The sequence below is a fragment of the Vicugna pacos genome, unplaced genomic scaffold (genome assembly GCF_048564905.1).
Source record: "Vicugna pacos unplaced genomic scaffold, VicPac4 scaffold_166, whole genome shotgun sequence".
Classification (NCBI taxonomy): Eukaryota; Metazoa; Chordata; class Mammalia; order Artiodactyla; family Camelidae; genus Vicugna; species Vicugna pacos.
This window is the reverse complement of record NW_027328846.1, coordinates 36,975-61,147: the sequence shown is the minus strand read 5'-3', so window position 1 is coordinate 61,147 and position 24,173 is coordinate 36,975. Positions and strand designations below refer to the sequence as shown.

Genomic DNA, 24,173 nt, shown 5'->3' with positions numbered 1-24,173 from the left:
AAAGTTAGCTTGTTTAGCATAAGAGTTAAAGAGAGGGACGTGACACACACTGTTGGGGGTTGAAGCTGATCTTCTTGGGCAAATTATGCAGCCTCTCTGTGCCTTAGTTCCTCTTCTGTGACTGCCCCCGGGCCGCTCATCACAGTTGATTTCCTAGACTAGATGTTGGGAGGGAGGCTGCTGAAGGCAGTAAGAAGAGGCATCTGCTAGGGATACTGAAGAGACAGACAAAGACAGATTAAAGCTGATAAACTGAGTACAAATACCCTCAAAAAAGAAAGAATCCCGCAGTGTTTTGAGCCACTTAGCGTAAGGGAAACAAAATCACGTGGACCCAAAGCTCTTGAGCATGTGAGTATTGTGGGTGGGAAGGTGTCATCAGAAAAGGGTTGAGAAGAGGCCTTTTTGTTTCCCTTGACGTTTCCAGTAAGGGTGGGGAGCAGAAGCGAAAACCCCCCGCTTCACAGTGGAAGCTGCTGTTTTGTGCGAAACTGACCAAAGGTTGGAAACCAGTCATCAGCGGTGCTGGCAAATGAAGAGACTTCTGGATTGGGTGGGGCACTTGCTGTGACTTCCAGGTGAGCTGCTGGCTGCGGTCTGTGAGGCGGGCAGTAGGTTTGCAGGGTGACCCGGGCATAATCCCTGGCTCTGAGGCTGCTGGTCTGACTAGCAGACCTGGGCACCCACAGTCCTAATGGGGCAGCTCGGGATGTGGCCTGGGACACCTGCCGTGCTGAGGGCGAGAAGAGGGCTCCCCTGAGGGAGTGTCCCTGTGGAGAGTGGGAACGTGTTCCTGCAGGGGAGGAAGAGCCTCTGAGAAGGGGGCCGGATGCACAGGCAAGACAAGCCTGAGCACGGAGGGTTTGGGGAGCCGGAAGTCATACAGTGGCCAGAGCAGCCTTGGTCCTGAGAGACTGGAGGGAAAAGATGCTGAAAATGCAGGCTAGGGTCAGACCCTGTGGTGGGTTATGAGTGACAGTAAAGGACTGGTCAGGCAGGCACGAGAGAACCCTGTGGGCGTCCCAGCTGGGGCGTCACGCCGGAGGGAGGAGCAGAGTTATAGACTTTGCCACTTATTAGCTGTGTGACTTTGAGCAATATCACCGCACCTCTCTCTCTATATATCTTCATCTGTAAAGTGACAGAGTGACAAGCTCGTGTCGTCAGAAGGCTTAGTTTAGCTCTGATCCTCTTTGTCCAGTCCTGTCAGTGCTGCCCTGCAAGGTTCTGCAGCGGCTGCTCTTACCCTGACATGGGAGGGCGTAGAGGGACATTGTAGCACACGAGGGCAGGAGGGGGGTGCTTTAAAAGCAGACATGTAGCCACCTGCAGCTGCAGACCGGCAGGCAGTTTGGTTGACGGTCGTGGAGAGGACTTTGGAGGCCTTAGCATCGTCTTAAGACTTGTTTTCCCTTGGGGACCGGATTTGCCTTCGCAGATTAATGTTGAAGATTTGGGCTTCTGGCAAAGCTGTTTTCAGAGATGGGTATATACGTAACATATCGTATGAAATAAAATGCTTTTATTTAAATTGTGGGACTTTGCAGCTGTTGGGAACAGCTCTGTTGGCCTGGTCTCCACGGAGGACACTAGGGGTCAGCAGAGCGTGCGGGAGGGCAAGCAGCCCACAGTGCTGCTGCGGGGGATTCTCCCCAGCACGGCGCTCTGTTGAGTTGACTCTTCTCTGAGTTTGGTTGCCAGACGAGCAGACAGCAAAATAATGAGTTCCGGTGGGATTGTATAATAACAGGAAGAAAGAGGAACCCACAGTTTTTCAGGACTAGAACATGCTTTTGGTTCCTGATCCAGTGTGTTCCATTACAGAATTGATGAGTTGTGTCAATTCTGGGACTTGATTGAAATAAACGTTCAGCCTAAAAGTTCAGAGTTATGTTTTATTTGGCGGGAGGGCTTGAGCCGGGATGACAGCCTCTCAGATCGCTCTGAGGGACTGCTCCCTAGAGGCAGGGGAGGAGCTAGGATATATAGGAGCTTTACAACAAAGACCAGGTAGTTGGAACAATAAAAGATTGCTTGTTATCTAAAGAAAGCCAGGTATCTCAAGTTCAAGAATTTAGTGCTTTTCTATGTATGGGAGGAAACAAACATATGGGTCATTGAATTCATTCCTTTGGCAAGCACCTAGCTATCTAGGGCCAGTATCCTGTCCTTTCTTATTCTGAGTCTGCTCAGAGGGCACCATTGTGAGTGGCTGCAGAGGCTGGGCTGCAGGCCTGTCCTGGCTGGGGGGTGGCGGCAGCCGCTGGTTACTTGGTTTCAGCATTCTTTGTTTACGGTTGCAGTATTTTCACTCACATTGTTTTATTTTCGTTCACAGACTGATTATGGATAATCTGCAACCTTGGAAAGCAACCGAGATGGAATTACTGCAGGTACCTTCTACATTAATAAGCCGTGTGCAAACATAAACAAGGAGGAAGCATACAAAAGGATTTGGTGGTGTAGGGAAGGGTTTCTGCACATTACAGGTGAAGGCAAGGCAGAATTCCTCTTCTTTGTGGGCAGGGACGTGAGTCCACCTTTCTTTTCTGTAGTGGTTTCTGAGAACAGTTTATGGTAATTGATGAACATTGATAAACGGTGGCACACATTGCATTTAAGAGCTGGCCGGCTGGAAACTTGTGTATTGGACAGGTGGATTTCATAGGCAAGAGGTCAGGTGGATGGGAGAGAGATGGAGCCCAGGCCTGGGCCCAGATTCAGGTTTAAGTCGCCATTTCCTCAACATAGGTCCTTGGACTAGAATGTAACCTCTCTTAACCTGTTGGTGAATCTGTGAAATGGGCATGATAATATTCGTTTATTCCTGGGATTGTTGTAAGTTGTAAAGAGTATTATAGCACACATGAGGCACTTAACACACTTAGCAGTGTTCACTGTGTGTGGCCGCCCCGCTTGGCGTGTGTCAGAGCCGTAAATGCAGCATGTGTCTATTGAGGATGCACTGGTAGCCCCTTGAATAGGTTGTGAATTTGGTGATTTCCTTTAATACTTGTAACTCTGTGTGTCATGGGCAGTTATTTTCATGGACAGATGAGGAATCTCAGGGTAAAGAAGACTGTAATTTGCCCAAAGTCAGACCACAATTTTGGGTGCTGTGGCCTCAGTTCAGCATGGGCCCCTGGGACTTCTGCCCACTCCGTTCAGCACCAGAGCCAGATGTGGGGTCGGCTGTCACCCAGCCCAGAATACCCAGCAGGAAGCGAGACACCCCTGGCCCTGTGCTGCTTGAGCAAAAACTCCGGAGAGGCAGTTACAAAAGGGATAAACATAAAAAACAGATGACTGCAAACTGTGGTCAGCTCTGAGAAGAAAGGAACACGTCTCACCGTGCAGAGCTGGGAGCTTTCCCGTCGGGGCTGCTCTGGGGGCGTTCATCTCAGCTAAACAAGCTCTGCTCCTGCACCAAGGCAGGAAGGCTTGGCGCGTGTGACCAGGTAGACTGGGCCTCGTTGATCATACTCATTCCCCATTAAGCGGCAGCTGTCACGGGCACTTACCTAGTAAACAGATGTCGGCCACAATCATCACGCACTTTGCTCTGTAGTTTTATTGGCCTCACGTTTGAGATGAGGTAATCGAAGCTGGGGAGTTTGCTGCATGCCCGTGATTACCTTGGAAATACCCCCACTGGTCTTTCAACCTAGACTGGTGTGGCTGTCATGTCCCAGCCCTGTGAATGGCATCGTGTAGCTTCTCCCAAGTGGCCCAAATGACTGACATTGATTTTCTTAATTCGTAGGAAATGGTATGTGACAATAAGAGAAAAAGGTTGTAAGAAACTGTTTGGAAAACTAGAACAAAATCCAATTCTTCCCCAGCTGGGGGAGCGTACCCTGTGTCACTCACCCCCCTCACTGCCTGGCACCTCCTCCCTGCCGACCCCGTGTTCAGAAGCCACTCTGAGCCTTTGAAGAACATTTTGTCTCATGACACTGTTGACTAGGACCTGCGAACTCTCTGTCCCTGGTTAACTCTCTCTTCAAAGCCATTTAAATTTTATGCAGGCTCCTCCGCTCAGATGTAAGAATAGCCTCTTTAAACATCTTGATGCAGCTCCTTAATGAAGATCTTTCGAAGGAAACATAGCCAAAACCTGGAATGTATGCACATAGTGACTGTAAACCCAGCACTTTGTGAAGATCAGAATCAGAGGGGTGGGAGACTCAGGAAAGGCTTTTTTAAGGTAGCAAGGGGAAAGTGAAAGGACGCAGGCTGTGTGAGACTGAAACATCTCGGTCCCAGCCAGCAAGGCACCTGCGTTCAGGATGGTGTGTGGTGAGAGCAAAGTTCTCACAAAGAAAGAAGTGGTGGGATGGGATGGAGGACAGTTAGGTTCTTTACTGTGGAAGGAAAACGTGGGCTGAACATTTCCTGGTTGAACAAGAGGACTGTGACCTGATGTGCTTGTATTTTGCAGAGAAGGGTTTTGTGGGGTCAGCCTAGGGAGAATGTTCTCTGGCTGGGAAGTCGTCACAACAGGGAACCACAGAGAACTGGGCAGACCCCAGGGCCCCTGCTGGGCGAGGGGCTGCCCTCCAATTCAAGCCCTTGGGGCTGTTCTGTCCCTTAGCTGGGTCCTCAGAGCTCCCTTCACTGGGGACTCAGAGCACCCTTCACTGGGGACTCAGAGCTCCCTTCACTGGGGACTGAGAGCTCCCTTCAAAACCCAGTCACGTTGATACAAGAAAAAACACTTGGGGCATGAGAAGGGCTGTGTCTCAGGCTTTGGTTGAGCCCCTGGGATGTGCCCCGCCACATGTTGTTCCTTGGCTTCATGCAGGAAAGTATTCAAGAGCAAGCAAGCCACTGTTGAGTAAAGGTAGATTTATTCAGAGAGATGCATTGAAAGGCAAGAGAAAGGCCACGAGGTGTGGGGTAGGGTGCTCAGATTAAAAGTAGGTACACACCCCACAGACAGAGTGTGGGCCTTCTCCGAAGAGGGAGAGAGAGGGGTGACCGCGAGGCGGCGCTGTGCTGCTGGTTTTCATGGGCTTGGTGGCTTCATATACTAATAAGTAGAAGGACCAGCCTAAGGGCAAGGGGATGGAATTCCCAGGGAGTTGGCCATTTCCCACCCTTTGTCCTTTTGTGGCTAGAATTGGGACTGCCAAGGTGCCTGGGCGCGTGTTATTCACCATGGTACTATTACAGTGGGTGTATAATGAAGCTCAAGATCTGCTAGAAGTTTAATCTCTTCTTCCTGAGCCTCAAGGCCTATTGGGGGTTGAATCCTTCACCATTTTGGTGTTAATTGCTGTGGCCTTCCTTGAATGGCTGTGCTCTGACCCCTTCCATCCTGTCTCACTGTGATGACACAGAGAGAGCAAAGGCGGGGCCCTATCTCTGCTCCTGCATTTAACAGGGGAGCGGTGGGGTGGGCTGAGGATGACTCTGAGTGGTGAGAAGGATGTTTCAGATTTTCGCACATGGGACATTGGGACCTGCCAGCAGCCACCGCAGATTTATCTCACGGGCATTATCGCTTGTGTCACTCATCTTTTTCTATGTTCCTTTTTTTTTTTTTAAGTATTTAATCTAAATTTAATATCAGGTTTTTTAGGAAAGAAATTCCTGTTTTTCTCTTCTTTGGGGCTCTTTTTGGGGGCTAGGTAATTATGTGTATTTATCTGTTAGTGGAGACCCTGGGGCTTGAACCCAGGACCCCGTGCATGCTAAGCACACGCTCTACCACTGAGCTCTACCACCTGCCCCGTCATCTTTTTCTTTTTGCTTTACCTGCCAAGAATCTTACAGCTGAATTTCTAGTCGGCCTTTAACACTTACCCTGACTTCATGGCATCCATTTTTATGACTTTACCTCTCCCTGGTTTCATTTAAGTATTGAATCTCCATTTTCTCTTCACTATCACTTTTGTCTTTTTGTTGTTATGGTTGTTAAGCTGTGTTTTAAAAATTGTTTAATTTCCCTTTTAGCAGGAGGCTGAAATTAAATATATATGTAAAACAACTTATCACACTTAAATGCTTTTATACATTCTAAGCTGTTTAGTAGTTACTTAAAAACTGAATTGAATATTAAAGTGATAAGATTTTTAAATTATTTTTAACTTTTTATAAAGGTATAGCTGATTTACAATATGATATAAGTTTCAGGTGTACAATAGATGTTCCATTTATAGTTATTTTAAAACATTGGCTGCATTCCCTGTGTTGTAAGAAACATCCCTCTAGCGTGTTTACGTTACATGTAGCAGTTTGTATAAGAAAGTTGGGTAATGCAGAGTCAGGGGTGTGGTTGTGTCTGAGCCAGGTTCACGGTCACCCTGCCTGTCAGAGCCCAGGCCCTCACTCCTTTCTGCAGGGGAGTGAGTGGAGGCAGCTCTCATCAGCGCTGGCACCACCCTCTGAGTGGCAGTGACAGCAGTGACTGTGGACATGCAAAGTGTTGTTCCAGGAGCTTTACAAGCATTTCTTCATTTAATATTTAAAGCCCTCCTGTGAGGAATCGTTTTATGTTTTTAATGAATAATACACTTTATTTTTATTTTGATAGACTTCAAACTTCCGGAAAATTTACAGGAGTATTACAATGAACACTTAGACACACTTCACCTAAAAGGGCAGTATTTGTCCTTTTGTGTCTGGTTTATTTAAGCATACTGTTTCAAGGTTCATCCATGTAATAGCGTGAAACAGTAATTTATTCTTTTGGTTTAATAGTACCTTTTATTTTTTTTTTTTGTTTTCGGTCTATTTTAAAATAATTTCATTGAAGTCTACTCAGTTTATAATGTTGCGTCAGTTTCTTGTTTACAGCACAACACTTCAGTTATATAGGAACATACCTGTATTCATTTTCATATTCTTTTTCAACATAAGTTACTGTAAGATATTAAATATATTTCCCTGTACTCTACAGTATAAACTTGCTGTTTATTCTATACATAGTCAGTATCTGCAAATCTTGAACTCCCAATATATCCGTTCCCACACCCTCTCCCCTCTGGTAACCATAGTTTGCTTCCTATGTCTCTGTGCCTGTTTCTGTTCTGTAGATAAGTTTGTCTTTATTTGTTTTGTTTTGTTTGTTTTGTTTTAGATTCCACATATGAGCGATCTCATATGGTATTTTTCTTTCTCTTTCTGGCTTACATCTCTTAGAATGACATTCTCCAGATCCATTCATGTTGCTGCAAATGGCATTATTTTATTATCTTTTATGGCTGAGTAGTAGTCTATGGTATAAATATACTACAACCTCTTTATCCAGTCATCTGTCAGTGGACATTTAAGTTGTTTCCATGTCTTGGCTATTGTAAATAGTGCTGCTGTGAACATTGGGGTTCAGGTGTCTTTTTGAATTAGGGTTCCTTCTGGGTATATGCCCAGGAGTGGGATTGCTGAGTCATATGGGAAGTCAATTTTTTGTCTTTTGGGGAATCTCCATACTCTTTTCCACAATGGCTCCACCAAACTGCATTCCCAGCACAGTGGAGGAGGGTTCCATTTTCTCCACAGCCTCTCCAGGATTTATTGTTTGTGAACTTTTGAACGATGGCTATTCTCACTGGTGTGAGGTGATACTTGATTGTAGTTTTGATTTGCACTTCTCTGATAATGATATTGAGCATTTTTTCATGTGCCTTTTGGCCATTTGTAGGTTTTCATTAGAGAAATGTTTGTTTACGTCTTCTGCCCACTTTTGGATTGAATTGTTTGTTTTTCTTTCTTATCAAGTGTAAAAGCTGTTTATGAATTCTGGGAATTAAGCCCTTGTCAGTCTCATTTATTGCAAATATTTTCTCCCATTCCATAAGTTGTCTTTTTGTTTTGCTTATTGTTTCCTTTGCTGTGCAAAAGCTTGTAAGTTTAATTAGATCCCATTTGTATATTTTTGCTTGTATTTCTATTGCTTGAGTAGACTGTTCTAGGAGAACATTGCTGAGATGTATGTCAGATGTTTTGCCTATGATTTCTTCTAACTGGTTTATAGTGTCTTGTCTACATGTTTAAGTCTTTAAGCCATTTTGAATTTATTTTTGTCTATGCTGTGAGGGAGTAGCCTAACTTCATTGATTTACATGCAGCTGTCCAGTGTTCCCTACACCATTTGCTGAAGAGGCTGCCTTTACTCCATTGTATGTTTTCACCTCCTTTGTCAAAGTTTCAATGACCAAAGGTTTTTGGGACTATTCCTGATAATTTTGTTTATCCATTCATTGATGGATGGATATTGTTTATAACTTTTGGCTACTCCGAATGATACTGCTATTAAAATTGATGTGCAAATTTTGGTGAGAATATGTTCTCATTCTGTTGGCTGTACAGTTGGCCCACCATATCTGTAGTTTCCACTTCATGGATCCAGATGGCTGATTGTAAAGGGACTCGAACATCCTTGGATTATGTAATCCAGGGTGGGCGTTTCCTGAAACCAACCCCCTGAGTATACTGAGGGATGACACTATATGTAAGAGAAGAATTGCTGAACCATATGATAACTCTAACCTTTTGAGGAAACACCAGACTTTTCCAAAGAATCGGCACCATTGCCCCTTTCCAACGGCTGCGTATTGAGCGTTCCCATTTCTCTGCCTCCTGACCGACACTTGTTATTGTCCATGTTTTGATTATAACCATCCTATTGGGTGTAAAATGAGATCTCATTTTGATTTTGATTTGGCTAGTGATGCTGAGCATCTTTTCATATGCTTATTGGCCAATTGTGTATCTATTTAAATCCTAGGCAAGTTTAAAAATTGGGTCGAATACCTTTGCATTGGTCAGATGTAAGCATTTGTTTTATATCCTGGATACTAGTCTGTTATTAGATATAAGCTTTGCAAAATTTTTCTCCTCTTCCTCAGATTGTCGTTTCACTTTACTTTTTTTAAACATTAAAACAATTTCTTTATAGGGGAGGTAATTAGGTTTGTGTTTTTGTTTGTTTGTTTGTTTGTTTGTTTATTTATTTTGCCAAGCACTCACTCTATCACTTGAGCTACCCACTTCCCCTTTCATTTCACTTTCTTGATGATATCCTTTGTAACAAATGGTTTTAAGTTTGATGAAGTCCAGTTTACCTTTTTTTTTTTTTTTATCACTTGTGCTCTTGGTATTGTATCTAGGAAAGCATAGTCTATCCTAGGACCACAAAGATTTATACTATGTATTCTTTTAGAAAGCTTATAAGTTAATTTTTACGTTTCTGTCTGTGATCCATTTTGAATTAATTTTTATTTGTTATATATAATAGGAGCGTCCAGATTCCAGATTCATTCTTTTGCCTGCAGATACCCAGGTGTGTCTGCACCATATGTTGAATAGACTATTCTTTCAATGGAGTGTTGCTGGCACCCTTGTGGAAAACTGACCTTAAATGTAAGTTTCCCCCCCCTGGATTTTTTATTGTGTCTCATAGATTTATGTATCCAAACTTATGCCAGTACCATAATGACTTGAGTACCTTAGATTTGTAGTAAAGTTTAAACTGAGTCCTCCAACTTTGCTCTTCTTTTCCAAGAATGTTTTGGCTGACCTGTGTCCCTTGTATTTCCATATGAAATTTGGGATCAGTTTTTCAATTTTTGCAAAGAAGTCAGCTGGAATTCTGATAGGGATTCCATTGAATTTGTAGATCACTTTGGGGAGTCTTAACATTTTTAACAATATTGTCTACCATTCCATGAACATGGGATGTCTTCCATATATGTAGATCTTTTAAATTATTTTTGGTGATACTTCAAATTGTTCAATGTACAAATCTTGTAAATTTTTGTTAAATGTATCTCTCATTTTATTTTTAATGCTGTTGTAAATGGAAAGGCTGAGCTTCTTAAGGGTGGTACTCTATATCAATTTGTTTATTTCTAGGATTCCTACACAGCAAATACACTAGGTTTATATTTGCCACATAAATCTATCCACAACTCTTCCCTCCTGCGTGTTATAAGAAACCAAGACCCAGGTTAAGCTACCTGAACACCTATGTGGAAGTGAGAAATGAGACCCTTGGGTGGGGCACAGGGCAGATGATACTGAGAGCTTATTCAGGATGGCACTATCTTAATTTCTTTTAAACAACCCTTTCAGTGTATTTAGTCAGATACATTAAGAACATGCCCTTTTGATGTGCAGAGGAGCTAAGACTATCATTTTCAAACAATTTCTAGTGAGAGCGTTGTACTTGAAAACTAATTTGCATCAATCTTTGAAGATTTATGTTTCAGGAGCTTTGACTAAAGAACAACTGTCTTTATTCAATAACGACAACTAAATGCTCAAACAACATGTAACAGTTTGAGCAAACTGCCCCCACCACGTTGTGCTGGTTGGCTGTAGCTGTAACTGGAGTCAGCGCTTACCTCTCCCAGGACGCTTGTGCTGATCTGCTCAAAGGGGTTCGTCCAACAGTTTGTCTGTAGTCTGTTGGACAAAGCCATAAAACATTGATTTAAGTTTGCTGGAATGGAATCTATTCTTATTAATATTAAGTAAGCACATATTGAGTGCTTACTGTATGTTGGGAAATGTCCCTCAGACTCACATGAATATTATTTCTCTTAACCCTCACATATTTCCTTGTTATTCACACTTTACAGATACAGAGACTGAGGATTAGGTCTTCTCTCTTTTGGGGGGAGCTCATTATCAATGACTGGAAGTTGGAAGGAAAAAGATATTGGTTCATCCTGGGAAAACATTTTTCTAAGAGTCAGCATTGAAGAGGGTGACCACTGAAGAGGGTGACCACTGAAGAGGGTGATCATTGTTCGAGTGAGACGAGCCCCGGGTTGTATGGAGTCAGCATCCTTGTCCTGGACACGGCACGTGTAGAGCTGCGTGGTGGTGAGGCGGCGCGGCCACTCAGGGAACGCGGATGCTGGCCATTGGTCTGTGCTCAGGCCCGGCGGGGCTTTCTCCTAAGGGCAGTGGACCGTCATTGACATTTAAAGTAGGGGAGTGGGGTGCTCTCGTAGATCACTTTTGTGCTTGTAGAATGCTTGTAAACATTTAGTAGGCTCGGCAGGAGGTGATGTGATGAGTCAGAGTAGGGTGGCTGCGAGGTGTAGCAGTGTTCAATTTTCAAGTGGTTTTCAGTCCCAGGTTTGTGGCTCAGTAGCCTTGTCACTTTGGACGACGCACTCAAGGAAGTGAAACAATTTATCTAATCAATTGAAGCAGTGGTGTACCCACTTCCCAGGTCTGTTGTGGGGATCCAGTGTGATAACATGTGTACAGTGTGCAGCGTGGTCCCCAGCGCAGAGTCAGTGCTTAGTGAGTGCCAGTGAGTACCTGGTAGGACAGGTGTGGGTGGTGGGACTCGGTGACTGAGGAAATCTGAGCCCTGAAGGAGGGGTGCAGGCACATCTATGAGTGATGGGCCTGAGGTGGGAGAGGCAGGGAGACCTTGCCCCCCGACAAGGGGCCCTGGGCAGGACGGCTATTGGAGGAGCACCGTAAAGTCAGCTCTGTGCAGGTGGAGTTGGAGGTGCCCTTGAGACATCTAAGTGCAATGTCACGAGCTCGCAGAGGAGGTCTGGACCCGGGCTGTGCATTTTCCTATAATCTCGATCCCTGAGGATGCCGAGGTATTGATCCCTGAACGTGAAGACGTACTTTACAGGACAAGTGAATAGTAGTATCATCTCTGTCATCAGAGCTCACGTCTCTTTATTCATCACTCACTTTGCTAATTGGGTACTTACAGAGCTCACTTCACCGTCCTCCCCTGGGCTCAGGCTCCACAGTAAAGAGCTGGTGAGCCTCCCTCTTTTCCAGAAGAAGACACATTTATCTGGTAGCCTTCTATACCTCGCCAGACTTAGAATTTTAGTTTGTTGTTTTAATTCTATTTTCTGTTGGCCATCTCCTGACAGGAGAGAAGTTTTACCTCATGGTCATGTTTCAATTAGCTGTTACTGAGAATTGCTGATCTGACCCATAGTGTATGTATTCTATTAACTTTGTAGAGTTCTTATCATTTTTCTGTCTTTGCCCTTTAATTCTGTTTGCCCCTTCAAGATTCTATCCTATTTGGGGCCTTTATTTTTTTTAATTAAAAAAGTCTGTTAGCAGTTAAGAAAACAAAAGAAAAGAAAAAATGTACAGGATGCCTAAATTTAGAAAATACCTAGTGTGTTTTCTGTCTCGGCAATGGAGGGTTCTAGAAACTCGTGAAAACCTTCACTACACAAGTTCCTAAAAATGCTGATTAAGAAGTAAAACCTTCCTTCCTCATCTTTCAAGCTGCAAAGTTAATTGTCAAGAAAGTGAGGGGAACTCCTCAGAAGCCAAGACAAACCAGAAAGCAGGGATTCTGGGAGGTAAGGGAGCCTTAGAAGCCCTGGGGGGCCGGTTGGCTCCTGAGCTGAATTTCAGTTGCCCTGACAGGAGGGCAGGAGGTGAGCCCCAGGCCTCTCACACTGGGAGTTGGATGGCTGATCCTATGTAAGGCCAAGCACATCCTGAGAAGCCTGCTTTACTAAAGGGTGAATTAGAAAAAAAGAGAAAAACAAAACATTCCTCAAGGCAAGAAAGAAAGGAAAGTGAATTTTGTTGGAAGAGGGGAAAAATAACAAATCCAAAATAAGGATATAGTTTAAAGCTGTTCTGGCATGAGAGTGACCACAAACTCCTGGCAGAAAATCACAGCTCCTCCCGGAATGAGAAGTTGTGTTTTGAATGAATCAGTGGACAGCCATTCCGAAAAAGGCCTCCAGAGTCTTCTGGATCAAGATACTGGACCCAAACACCTCTCTTCCAAGGTCTCATTTAAATAACCAGAAAGGTTTTAAAGGATAGAAGCCATAATCATAGTTCTATTTATTGTCATTACTATTTGCTAGGAATTCAGAGGTGACTATGGAGTTGTCTCCTCTTTTATGGACCTTACTTTCTGTTTGACATAGTTGGGGAGCTGGGTAGAGGGAGGTGTTAGTCTGTTGCAATTAGCCAGGAGAGGAGATTAAGAAAGCAGTGAAGGGTGGGTGACATTTTTTGCTGAGGACAGTCCTGTTCAGTTGGCTTTTAATTGCAGGCTCGATGAGTTGTCACTGGAGAAAATTGATCTTACGGAAGATGGACTTAACTCAGGCCTCTTCAGAATGGACAAGTGAACCTGGAAAAAGACAGTCAAATCTGTGCAGACATTAAAGTCCACGTGAACGTGCTGTATCCCTGAGCCAAAGATAGGGCAAGTAGGCAGCCCTTCTTGAGGACAGAGGAGTGTTTTTTAAGGTTCTCCAAGAATGAATCCCAGGGAACCGAGATGGCCAGTTGTCAAACTATGACTTTGCTCTTTGGACGGTGTACCCACCAAGGGTATTGGCCGTTTATAGGTTTTCATTTCTCTTTAATACATGTCAGGTGATGATGACGTGGGCACAAGCGTTTGACACCTTGTCGAGGTGACTTTGGGTACCTGCCTAGAAGCGCGTGCACAGCTGCGGCTGCGTCGTACATCTTGCCGCCCATCCCGTTCCCCGGCTCCGTGATCACGGCAGAGTGGCTCCTTGTTGACCTGCCCGTCTTCTCTGTGACATTGTAACCCAAAAAAAGACTGGAGCGTAATAGCTTGGCTTTGTTCTTGTCCATCCTTCTCTTCGAATTATGATAACTGATAGTGGACCCAGTTATGTTAGCAGAAGTTCTACAAGTAGGGCTCTCAGTACAAACCTTGTAATCCCCGCTTTGTGATCTAGAGAAGCAAGTTACATTCTTCCCAAATTGTTTTGATGCACTTATGTGGGAAATTGGTGTAAGTTTGAATATGTATTTCCTCTCTGAATCATCATGGCTAGAGATGAATGTGGGTAGACATGGAATGTGTTTTCTGTGTTTGAACTCTATGGTCCCCTAAATTCTCCCCAGCTTTTTAAAGTCATCACTGGAGTGCTACCTCCAGAGTGTCCCAAAGCATCCACCACTGCCTCTTCTTCAGACACTGTGAGTTTCCAAGTTGGAGAAGGCTGCTGGCTGGTGAGGCATTCTCTGGCACATCTCTGGCTGGCTGATGTGGGCTTAGCACCCAAGACTTGGCAGACAGTAACTAACCACGATCACGTCCATTTCTGGAACACTCATGGAGGATCTTAGACCTATGCTAGTGGCATACGTTATTTCATATAGTTTTCCCAAGAATCATAATTAGATTTTATCCCCTGTATTAATAAGGAAACTGTCAAAGCGAGTGACGTGCAGACTTTGGACTGGAACACGGGTCTTCCTGATCCCTGTCTCTGTTCCCTCCCCGGCCTATCCTTCCAGATGGCCAGGAGACTCTTCCTCTGTCTTGAGTTTCCTGCTGATGTTACCACTCTCTTTGTTTCTAGGAGAGGAAAACAAGTCTAAACTTACTTTCCAGTTGGAAATGGAATGGAGAGTTAACGTTGGAAGCCGGGAGAGTCTGTCCTGTGATGAAGTGGTCTCCGAGCCACTTCCACTGGGACGTCACGTCACTGTCTGGGCCCCTTGCTCAGCCTGTGCACAGGTGACAGCGCAGATGTGCCGAGCAGTCCTCCCGGACAGGGCAGTGGGTTGGAAATGAGTTTGGGGATTTGGTTTCATTTCATAGGTTCCTGAGGGTCTTGGCCTGGCACTTCGAGTGGGACCATTCCCTGTCCCACAGGCTTGTGCTCTGGGCCCGTGCAGACCTGACGTGGCCTCAGCCTGAGGCTCAGGACCCGTGGTGAAGCGGAGCATCTTAGTCCAGGGTCTGCTGGAGGCTCTGACACTTGTGGGCCGCGGGACTTTGTCCAGGATGATAATAATTCCTCCCCGAGTTTCAGGTGTCCTTGCCTGTGAGCCGGGGTAGTAATCGTTTCTGAGATGATTGTAATGATTCAGTAAGGGGCGCAGCGTGTGCTGGCAGGTAGCTGCTGCTTAAGGAGCAGAAGTCGCAGTCACTCTGTCAGCCTCTCACTGTGTGCTCTGTGCTTTGAGAAGTTGTGTGTTTGGTGAAAGTCCCGCCCAAAGCCTAGGGTCTAGATGAACTGTTGTTCCTTTAGTTTCCCTTCCTTTTGCTCCTTCCCTTCTCTGCGTCTCATGTGTAGGTAGCAGATTCCTCTGTTTCAGGGAATACATGTCTTTCTAGTAAAAGGACAGGCTGAACGCGGAGAGGTGGGGCCCGGAGGGGGTCTGGAGCGTCTGCACAGCGCTGCTTCCCTGCGTTTCTGCATCCGGTCCTGTCAGTGTACAAAGTCAGCCTTCCTCTTCCTTCCTGTGTCATCGGGTCTCTGTTTTATGGGAAAACCTTTTTTACGTGTCTTTTTTCACTTACATGTTTCGTTCAGATGCTTGTTGCTTTTCTCCCTGTGCTTCAGCGTTCCGAGGAGAGAATTCAGAAGTGCAGCATCCTCTCTGAGCTCTATGAGTTGATCGGCTTCCAATGCAATTCCGCCTTCTTCAAGCGGGTGGCCCCCGTGCAGCGCGTGGCCCCCGGCATCCCGGAGCCTGGCTGGAAGGCCTGCTACCGACTCCTCCTACAGACGCTTCCTGGTTACAGTCTGTCGCTGGACCTGCAGGACTTCAGCAAAGGTGTTGGAACTAAAACATTGCTTCAGTCCCATTAACCACGCCTGGTTTGGGCCCTACTGTCCTGTCTCATCAGGGTGAATTCTGATTCGTGTAGAACAGGGCTCAGCAGACTTTTTTCTGTCAAGGGCTTGGGAGTGAATATTTCAGGGTCTGCAAGCCTCCTGATCTCTGGTGCAGCTGCTCAGCTCTGCTGTTCAGACGCCAGAGCAGCCGGACAATCCACACACCCACAAAGCTTTATTAACAGCGGTGGCTGGGGCTGGATTGGGGGTGTGAACTGCAGTTTGTCCCCACAGCCTCCTCACTATTGACGCCTGCACCAGAGCGTGCACTTGCGACAATGGGTGAACCTACACTGACACGTCATCATCACCCAGATCCCATGCCTGACACTAGGGTTTACACTTGGTGGTGTGCACTCTGTGGGTTTGGACAGATGTACAATGACATGTATCCACCGTCACAGCATCATACAGAGTAGTCTGTCTCAGTGACCCTAAAAATGCTCCATGCTGCACCTCATTCATTGCTCCATCCCCTCTAGCCTCTGACAGCCACTGATCTTTTAGTCTCTGTGCTTTTGCCTTTCCCAGAACACCATACAGTTGGAATCAGACAGTTGCAGAACCTTCCCAGATTGGCTTCTTTCACTTAATAATATGTATTTAAGGTTCCTCCATGTCTTTCCATGCCTTGATAACTCATTTCATTTTAACACCAAATAATAGTCCATTTTCTGGCTGGACCACAGTTTATTTATCCATTCACCTACTGAAGAACAGCTTAGTTGCTTCTGAGCTCTGGTGATTATGAATAAAGCTGCTATTAACATCTGTATGCAGATTTGTGTGTGGACATAAGTTTCCATTTTGTCGAGTAAACACCAAGGGGCACAGTTGCCGGATCATATGGTAGGAGTACGTTTAGTTTTGTAAAAAATTGCCAGACCGTCTTCCAAAGTATCTGGGCCATTTAACATTCCCACCAGCAATGCATGGGAATTCCTGTCGCTCCACGTCCTCACCAGCATTCGGTGCTGTCAGTGTTCTGCGTTTTGGCAGTTCTGACAGGTGTGCAGTGGTACCTCGCTGTTTCAGTCTGCAGCCCCTTGATGACAGATGCTGTGGGGCATGTTTCCATAGACTTCTTTGGCATCTAGGTTTCTTCTATGATGAGGTGTGTGTTCAGGCATTTTGCTCATTTTTTAATCAGGTTATTCATTCTTCTTGTTGAGTTTAAAGAGATTTGGGTATATTCTGGATATCAGCCCTTTATCAGTGTGTCCCTGCCCTTCACCTGCAGCACCAGAGTTGTCCTTTGGGTCTCAGTGGAGTGTCAGCTCTTCAAAGATGTTCCCTGTCTTCCCTCAGCCTAAATACAGTCCTTGTATTTTTCACTTTCATTGACTCATTTTGTTCTTTTTAAATAGCATTTCCCGTAATTTGTAAGTACATTAAAAGAAACGGTAATGATTGAACACTGCCTCCCCGACCAGGCGGTGTGCCCTGTGAGAGCAGAGACCCTGTCCCCACTCACCATGTCCCATGACAGCACATGGCAGATGTGCATGTAAATGTTTGTAACTTGGGGCCAAACCTGATGAGCAGCTATGACGACATGTGTTGGCTAATATTTATTGAATAGAGTTTGTTTCTTGATCTTAATTATTAAATCACATGAATGAAACATGTTTCTTTTGGAAAATAAAACAACAAAGCACACCTCCATGTGATTGGTACTTTCTACTTAGCCTTCTGACCCAGGAGGGGTTGTTCACCATCATTTTGTGGAGGAGGTTGGGGAGGTAAAGTAGGAGAGTGAGATCAAATAAAGTAAAAATGATAACTATCAGCTGGCTTTATTTTCACTAAGACATAAAAGTTACTTTAAACCCTATCTCAGCTGCTGTTCTGTTGTTTTAAACACTTCTCATAGAATTAAATGGAAGCCCACTAAACCCTGAAAGGGAAATTGTGTTCTCAGGATCTGAAAAGTGTTTATGTCTATTTCTTGAGATGCACCTTTTCCCTGCTGGTTACAGAAAGTCGAGGCGGGAACACAGCCGTGCGCTGTGTGTGTCTGCCGGCTTCACGGGCTGCTCACAGTCATTTTCATTTTCTTGTGTTGCAGTGTATGAAGGTTTTCCATCAGACCGTTTGTTCAGCCCTTTCCTGAATGAGGGATTGAATTTTCCACAGGAAATCTTATGAAAGAGAGTGACAAGGCACATGGGTTTCCCAAAAAGCAATAGTTGATGTAATAAACTCTCACACTGGTGAACTTTTTGAATACAAACGGGTTGAAAATTTTATCACTAGGTCATATGCCACAAATCTGTCTTAAGAATAAAAAGATTCAGGTTTTATAGAAGAAGCAGTTTGAATCAAGTAGAAATTATAATTTGTACACTATTTGGTGTTAGAACCTATAATCAGTCTTATCATAATTGCCTGTGGTAGGAACTGGATCATTATTTATTTATTTAAAAAAAATCCACTAGGTGCTATTTGCCCCATTCTTGATGCGGCAGTGCTGAGGTTAGTTAAGTTGGGCCATTTAGAATTCTTTGCTACGTTTTCGGGACATTGATTTCAGCCTCTTTATCTTTTTTAGAATCTCTTATTTTGTGTCTGCCTTTGGTCTTTTGACAACGTGGAAACACTGCAGGGATCTGTCTGTCCCTTTTTTCCTGTCTTTGTGGGAAAAGATTTCTATAAGGCAGACTATTAGGACATTAAGGATTTTATGTGGGGTAAGTTTGGTCAGCTCTAAGGGTTATAATTAATATGTATTAATACTTGCTATTCAGCTAATGTTAGTAAAATTATAAAATAACTTAAGTATACATCAATAAGTATAGTACAAATGTTCAATATCACTAATTATCAGAGAAATGCAAATCAAAACTACAATGAGGTATCACCTCACACCAGTCAGAATGGCCGTCATTCAAAAATCCAAAAATGACAAATGCTGGAGAGGCTGTGGAGAAAGGGGAACCCTCCTACACTGCTGGTGGGAATGCAGGTTGGTGCAGCCACTGTGGAAACCAGTGTGGAGTTTCCTCAGAAGGCTAGGAATAGACTTACCATATGACCCAGGAATCCCACTCCTGGGCTTGTATCCAGAAGGAAATCTACTTCAGGATGACACCTGCACCCCAATGTTCATAGCAGCACTATTTACAATAGCCAAAACATGGAAACAGCCTAAATGTCCATCAATAGGTGACTGGATAAAGAAGATGTGGTTTATTTATACAATGGAATACTACTCAGCCATAAAAACCGACAACATAACGCCATTTGCAGCAACATGGATGCTCCTAGAGAATGTCATTCTAAGTGAAGTAAGCCAGAAAGAGAAAGAAAAATACCATATGAGATCACTCCTATGTGGAATCTAAAGACTCATGGACAGAGAATACAGACTTGTGGTTACCAGGGGGGTAGAGGGTGGGAAGGGATAGATTGGGATTTCAAAATTGTAGAATAGATAAACAAGATTACACTGTATAGCACAGGGAAATATACACAAAATGTTATGATAAATCACAGAGAAAAAAATGTGACAATGAGTGTGTATATGTCCATGAATGACTGAAAAATTGTGCTGAACACTGGAATTTGACACAACATTGTAAAATGATTATAAATCAATAAAAAATGTTAAAAAAAATAAGTATAGTACAATAAGCCCGTCACCCAGATTAAGGAATACACAAACTTCCATATTTCCTTTATTCAGACCTTTGTTCTTTGCCTTGTCCTTTGTTGAAGTATTTGACAGCAAATCCCAGGAAGACATGTCATTTTATCCTATGTACTCAAGTAGGCATGTCTGAAAAATGAGGGTCTTTCCTTTGATCAGGTTTTTCCATTTGACCCATGTGCTCGTTAAGTACCAGCTGTATCAGGCTTCTCACTAGGCATTAGGGATTCTTGGGGCAATGAGACAGTCCTGGCCCCAAGGAAGTTAAGGGCTGATGGAAGAAACCAACACAGGAGCTTAGGTGCCTCACCGAAGGTCCCTGCGGGATGACACCAATTGGACAAAATTTGTGCACAATACAGTGGGATTCACAGAAGGGACTGGTCTGACTTGTAGGGCAGGCAGTGAGAGAGGCGGTCAGCAAGGCTACAATAGGAGGATTCGTTTGATCAGAGTCGGAAATCCTTTCCGCCAACCTTCCTACCAAGCCCCCAGGGCCCATCACGCACAACCCTGTGCTGTAACTGTTTTTGATTCCTGTTACCACATCTCCTTCAGGAAGGATTTTTAAGGTGGAAAATATTTAAAATCAGTAATTGTTGCCAGAAGGGACATAGAACAAGAAACGTGGAAACAACACAAATGTCCATCAGCACATGACTGGATAAAGACGAGGTGATACATATCTACAATGGAATACTACTCAGCCATAAAAGATGCCATTAGCAGCAACATGGATGGACCTGAAGACTGTCATTCTACGTGAAGTGGGGTGGAAAGAGAAAGAAAAATGCCATATGACTTCATTTATGAGGAATCTAAAATTAATAGCAATAATAATAAGACCACCAGTGAACTAATTATTATTTTGATTTCTTGAATATGTGTAAGCACATCTGACTGTCCTTTGTGATTGGATTACCATATTCTGTTTATTATTCTTTTGTAGTTGGCTTTATTCCTCTGGTAACTATGTAAGTTTAAAAATCTAAAGCTATAATCTGTTCTTAGAAACAATAATTAGTACATATATGTTAACTAAAAAGTTGCAGTGTACTCTATACATGTATTTACATGCTATATGTGTATGTGGAGTTGAACTGTAATAATTCTACCTAATAATACTGAAAAAGGAAAAAAATAATTTATTAAAAAAAACCCTCTTTAAATATTAAAACGTTCAGGTCTGAGATTCTGTGAAAGATAACATGGAAGAAGGTTTTTAAGTTTTTCTCCTTGCGCCTCAGTGAGCAGCCTGGGCTGCAGAGCTTGGCCGCCACAGGCACCCAGAACTTGCCGGCTTGCTCCTCACTTCTTGGGAGGAAGGTTAGCTGCTTCAGGAATATTTATGCTCTTAGAAGTTGCTGAAAACTCCACAGAGCTCCTGTTTACATAGAGTGTATCTGTCAATATGCCCCATTTTAGAAATTAGAGCAGAAAATTTTAAACCCAAGAACTGACAAGCACACGCTGTCCCAGCACGTGGTCAAAGCAGTGCTGCCACGCTGGCTTGTGTTGGTTCTAGAAAAAATGCACCGTACACTCAAGAATCAGGGTGAACCCACAGATCTCATCTCAGCAATGCTATGAAGAGGTGGGACACAAAGCCCCTAAAACAGTGCTGAAGTCCCCAGATGTCCCAGAACACACAGAGCCATGAGACCAAGAATCCAGTGTCTCGTGGATCATCAGCCGAGGAGACCACGTCCTGGGTCAGGAGAAGCAAAAGTAGGGATACCAGGCACACAGTCCTATTGACAGCAAAGCTTTAAAGGTGTTGAATTGACTAAAAGTTTGGCAAAATTTGCATTGAGAATACTACATTTCCTCTCCTGGAGACGTTAGAAGGATAACACTGATTAACAGAGGATGATTGTAATGGATTAATTATGATACTGATGACGTGGGCTGCTCACACTAACCCTGCACTCGGTGTAGAATAAGCCTTTTATGTACACACTTCATTAGGTCTCCACACCCTTGCAAGGTGGCATTAAGCACTCATACAACTATGAACTCAGTGACTATAGAACAGTCACAAGGCTTCCTCTCCAGCATGAGGTAGCAAAACCAGCAATGATTTTCAATGACAAAAGCCAAAATCATATATATTTGGGAAAGAAAGCAAATGAAACACTGAAGAAAAATAAACCAATAGAGCAGATGGAATGGAAACTTTTATTGAAGAAACCAATGATTGATTCAATTAAAACAGCTAATGTCCCTGGTATAATTGAACCATCAATCCAAATTTTTGGAATAGTGGGTTGTGAAATTACTGTCTCATTTAATATTGGAATTCCTTGTTGGACCAATTTGATATGCATCACTCGTGCGATGTTAGCTATTTAGGTAAATAACAATATTCATATTTTTTAAGTTAACAGGAAACATAACACAGGACTCCAGATTTAGGGAGAGAATGCAAACAGCTACTATCATACTCCATCCAGTAAGGACACGTGTCCCTGCGTCACCAAAGCAATGAGAATTTGCACACAGAAAACACAGTTCTCCAGTTGTGACAAATACGAGACCGTGAGCCATGAATTACGAGAACAAGCAACTGTTTAAATGCCATGGGCAAGTTTTTTTTTTTTATCATCTTGAAAACATCACTGATGCTCTAGGTAAGAAAAAGAATTGTTTTACTAACAAATCTAACTGACACAGGGGTTTTTCCAAGTGAGAAGATAATTCCAAAAAGTGCAGTAAAATGAGTTAAGATGATCTGTGCGGTGACGGAGCTGATCTTAGACTGACGAGCATCACGATTCCCGGTTTTACACTTGCTCTCTGCTCGTCACCTCTGACACAAGAACGCATCATATGAATTTTTTTTTCTTTAGGGAAAAAAATGTAAATAAAATCTAACTACGATATGTGGTATGAAAAGTGGTAATGAAGTTGTCTAACATATTAATGCAGCCAGTGTAATGTAGCACTTATTCGGGCACTAGAATTTTTTACATCATGATTTATTTTATATCCTATTTCTATCCTAAAGGAGACACTTAAAGTTTTCTACTTTATTCAACATATCTTGTGGGGGTTGTGATATACACTGGTATGGCCGTTTTCAGATTTAAAACCGCCTCTGTGGTTGTGGTCGGGAAAGGCAAGGCTCCCTCACAGCTGCGACGGAGAAGGAATCCCCGGAGTCGGCCTCCGGGCAGCTTCCGAACAGCATTTGCTTGCACTTGGCACAGGACACCATCAGCAAGTGTAACACTGACAAGGAGTGTTCCCCGAGGACCTGGGAGGTGCGCTAACATTGTGAAGCCAATTGTTTCCCAATTAGGTAAGGCTTGGAAAAACAGTTTATTATAAGTGACTTCCTTTGTATGTGCCTTTTGTCCTGAGAGGTCACTAATTAGCATAGAATATAAAATGCCCCATAATATAAGAATTTAGGTACCCCATTTTTCCATCTACCTGTCTATTTGTTTATCATATTTATACCTAGGTTACACTTTCTATGATGTTCAATTCCGGGCACCAAAAAAGAAAGGTTACAAAATATTTCTTATTAAAAGCGAGGACTTGGTCTAAGGGTTAAAAACCACTACTGCTAACAATAAAAACCAGATAATATTTTTAATCTCAATTGCATCAGATCTTCCCTTAAGTTCACTGTTACAACAGTAACGGAATTTCTCTTCTTCCAAGATTCAGGCCTGATCGCCACCCATCAAGACGTCTGTCTGTGAGTCCCTACTTGTCCTCGAGGCCCCCGAACACACCTTACGGGGTGAACCTTCTTCAGTATCCCTACTGTCGGGGAAACCTGGAAGCCCCAGGCACTGTCCAGGGGTCACACCTACCTGCAAAAATCAGTCATGTGATTGAAACGGGACAACCCAGGTGGTGTGATAGGGCTGAAAGCTCACCAAAAACAGGTTTGGGGGCCTTACCCAAGCCCTCCGGCTCCTCACATGAAGAAGGACAGGGAGGCCCAATTAGCCACGAGAATGGGGGCCTTCATTACTCCATGAATAAAGGATTTGTGCCAGTGCCACCTTTAGACAGGGAACCCCAGAACCCAGACTTGGAAGCACCCTGTCCCCTCCCCTCTGAACAAATATTCTCTCAAGACACATAGTGAGAGATGGGAGCCCCGGTGAGCTCTGGAATAAGATGTAATCTGAAAGACTGCTGGTAACAAATGGTGTGGAGCTCGGGCAGCCCCCAGGGCCACCAGCCCTTCTGGTACCACTGATGCCCACACTTCCATCCACAACAGTTTCTTCAGGACCCTTACGCACACAGAACCATCACACAAAAATGATTTCTTAGACGTATTTTAAGAGAAATAACATTATGAGAATGCCAAATACATGACGAGTCAGAGTCAAGACCCCAGAGTATTTACTGGATGAGATCTCACGTGTGCTCCCCAGTGAGCTTTAAACCGTTAGGACACAGTCATGAACAGTAGGCATTTTCTTTCTTTCCTCCAAGTTGGCTTTACTTGAGAACTCCGTAGACACAGGAAGACTCTGGATCCCACCTCTACTGCTTACACAAAGGGCTCACCATGTGGAGTGGGATCAGCGCTGGTGCGACCGGCTCCAATGTGAGCACCCCCGTGTCCAGCTCCCCGAGGAGCAGAGCTCCCCCCATGGGCACTGCAGTGCCTGTAAGAATCAGGTGTCTGATGAGTGAGCCTGGGGCAGGCAGGACAGGAAGCAAGCACCGCTCCCTCACGCTCTTCAGGTGATCTCTGTGTCATCTTGAATAAATACAGTCAGCATTAAAGATGTTTGACAAGAGGGTAAAAGGTAAGGCCTCCTCAAATCTCCACGCATTCCTTTAGTGGCAGTCCTGGTAGAACACATGGCGACAAGAGATGCTGGCTTTACATGCGCACGTTGGCCTCAGGGCTGCAGGGGAGGCCACGGTGCTGCCTCTGCCCCACCTCCTGCCCTCGTCCCCCAGAC

General features: G+C 44.1%; 1 protein-coding gene across 1 annotated transcript; it reads left to right on the top strand.

Annotated features, from left to right (window-relative positions):
• The first annotated feature begins 424 nt into the window (after window positions 1-424).
• On the top strand, window positions 425-21,771 carry LOC140695175 (trafficking protein particle complex subunit 9-like). Its single transcript, XM_072958036.1, has 5 exons — window positions 425-578; window positions 2,339-2,393; window positions 15,309-15,522; window positions 17,653-17,778; window positions 21,614-21,771. The coding sequence occupies exons 2-4, from the start codon at window positions 2,346-2,348 to the stop codon at window positions 17,730-17,732; spliced, it is 342 nt and encodes a 113-aa protein (XP_072814137.1). The 5' UTR covers window positions 425-578; window positions 2,339-2,345; the 3' UTR covers window positions 17,733-17,778; window positions 21,614-21,771.
• Window positions 21,772-24,173: the final 2,402 nt, after the last annotated feature.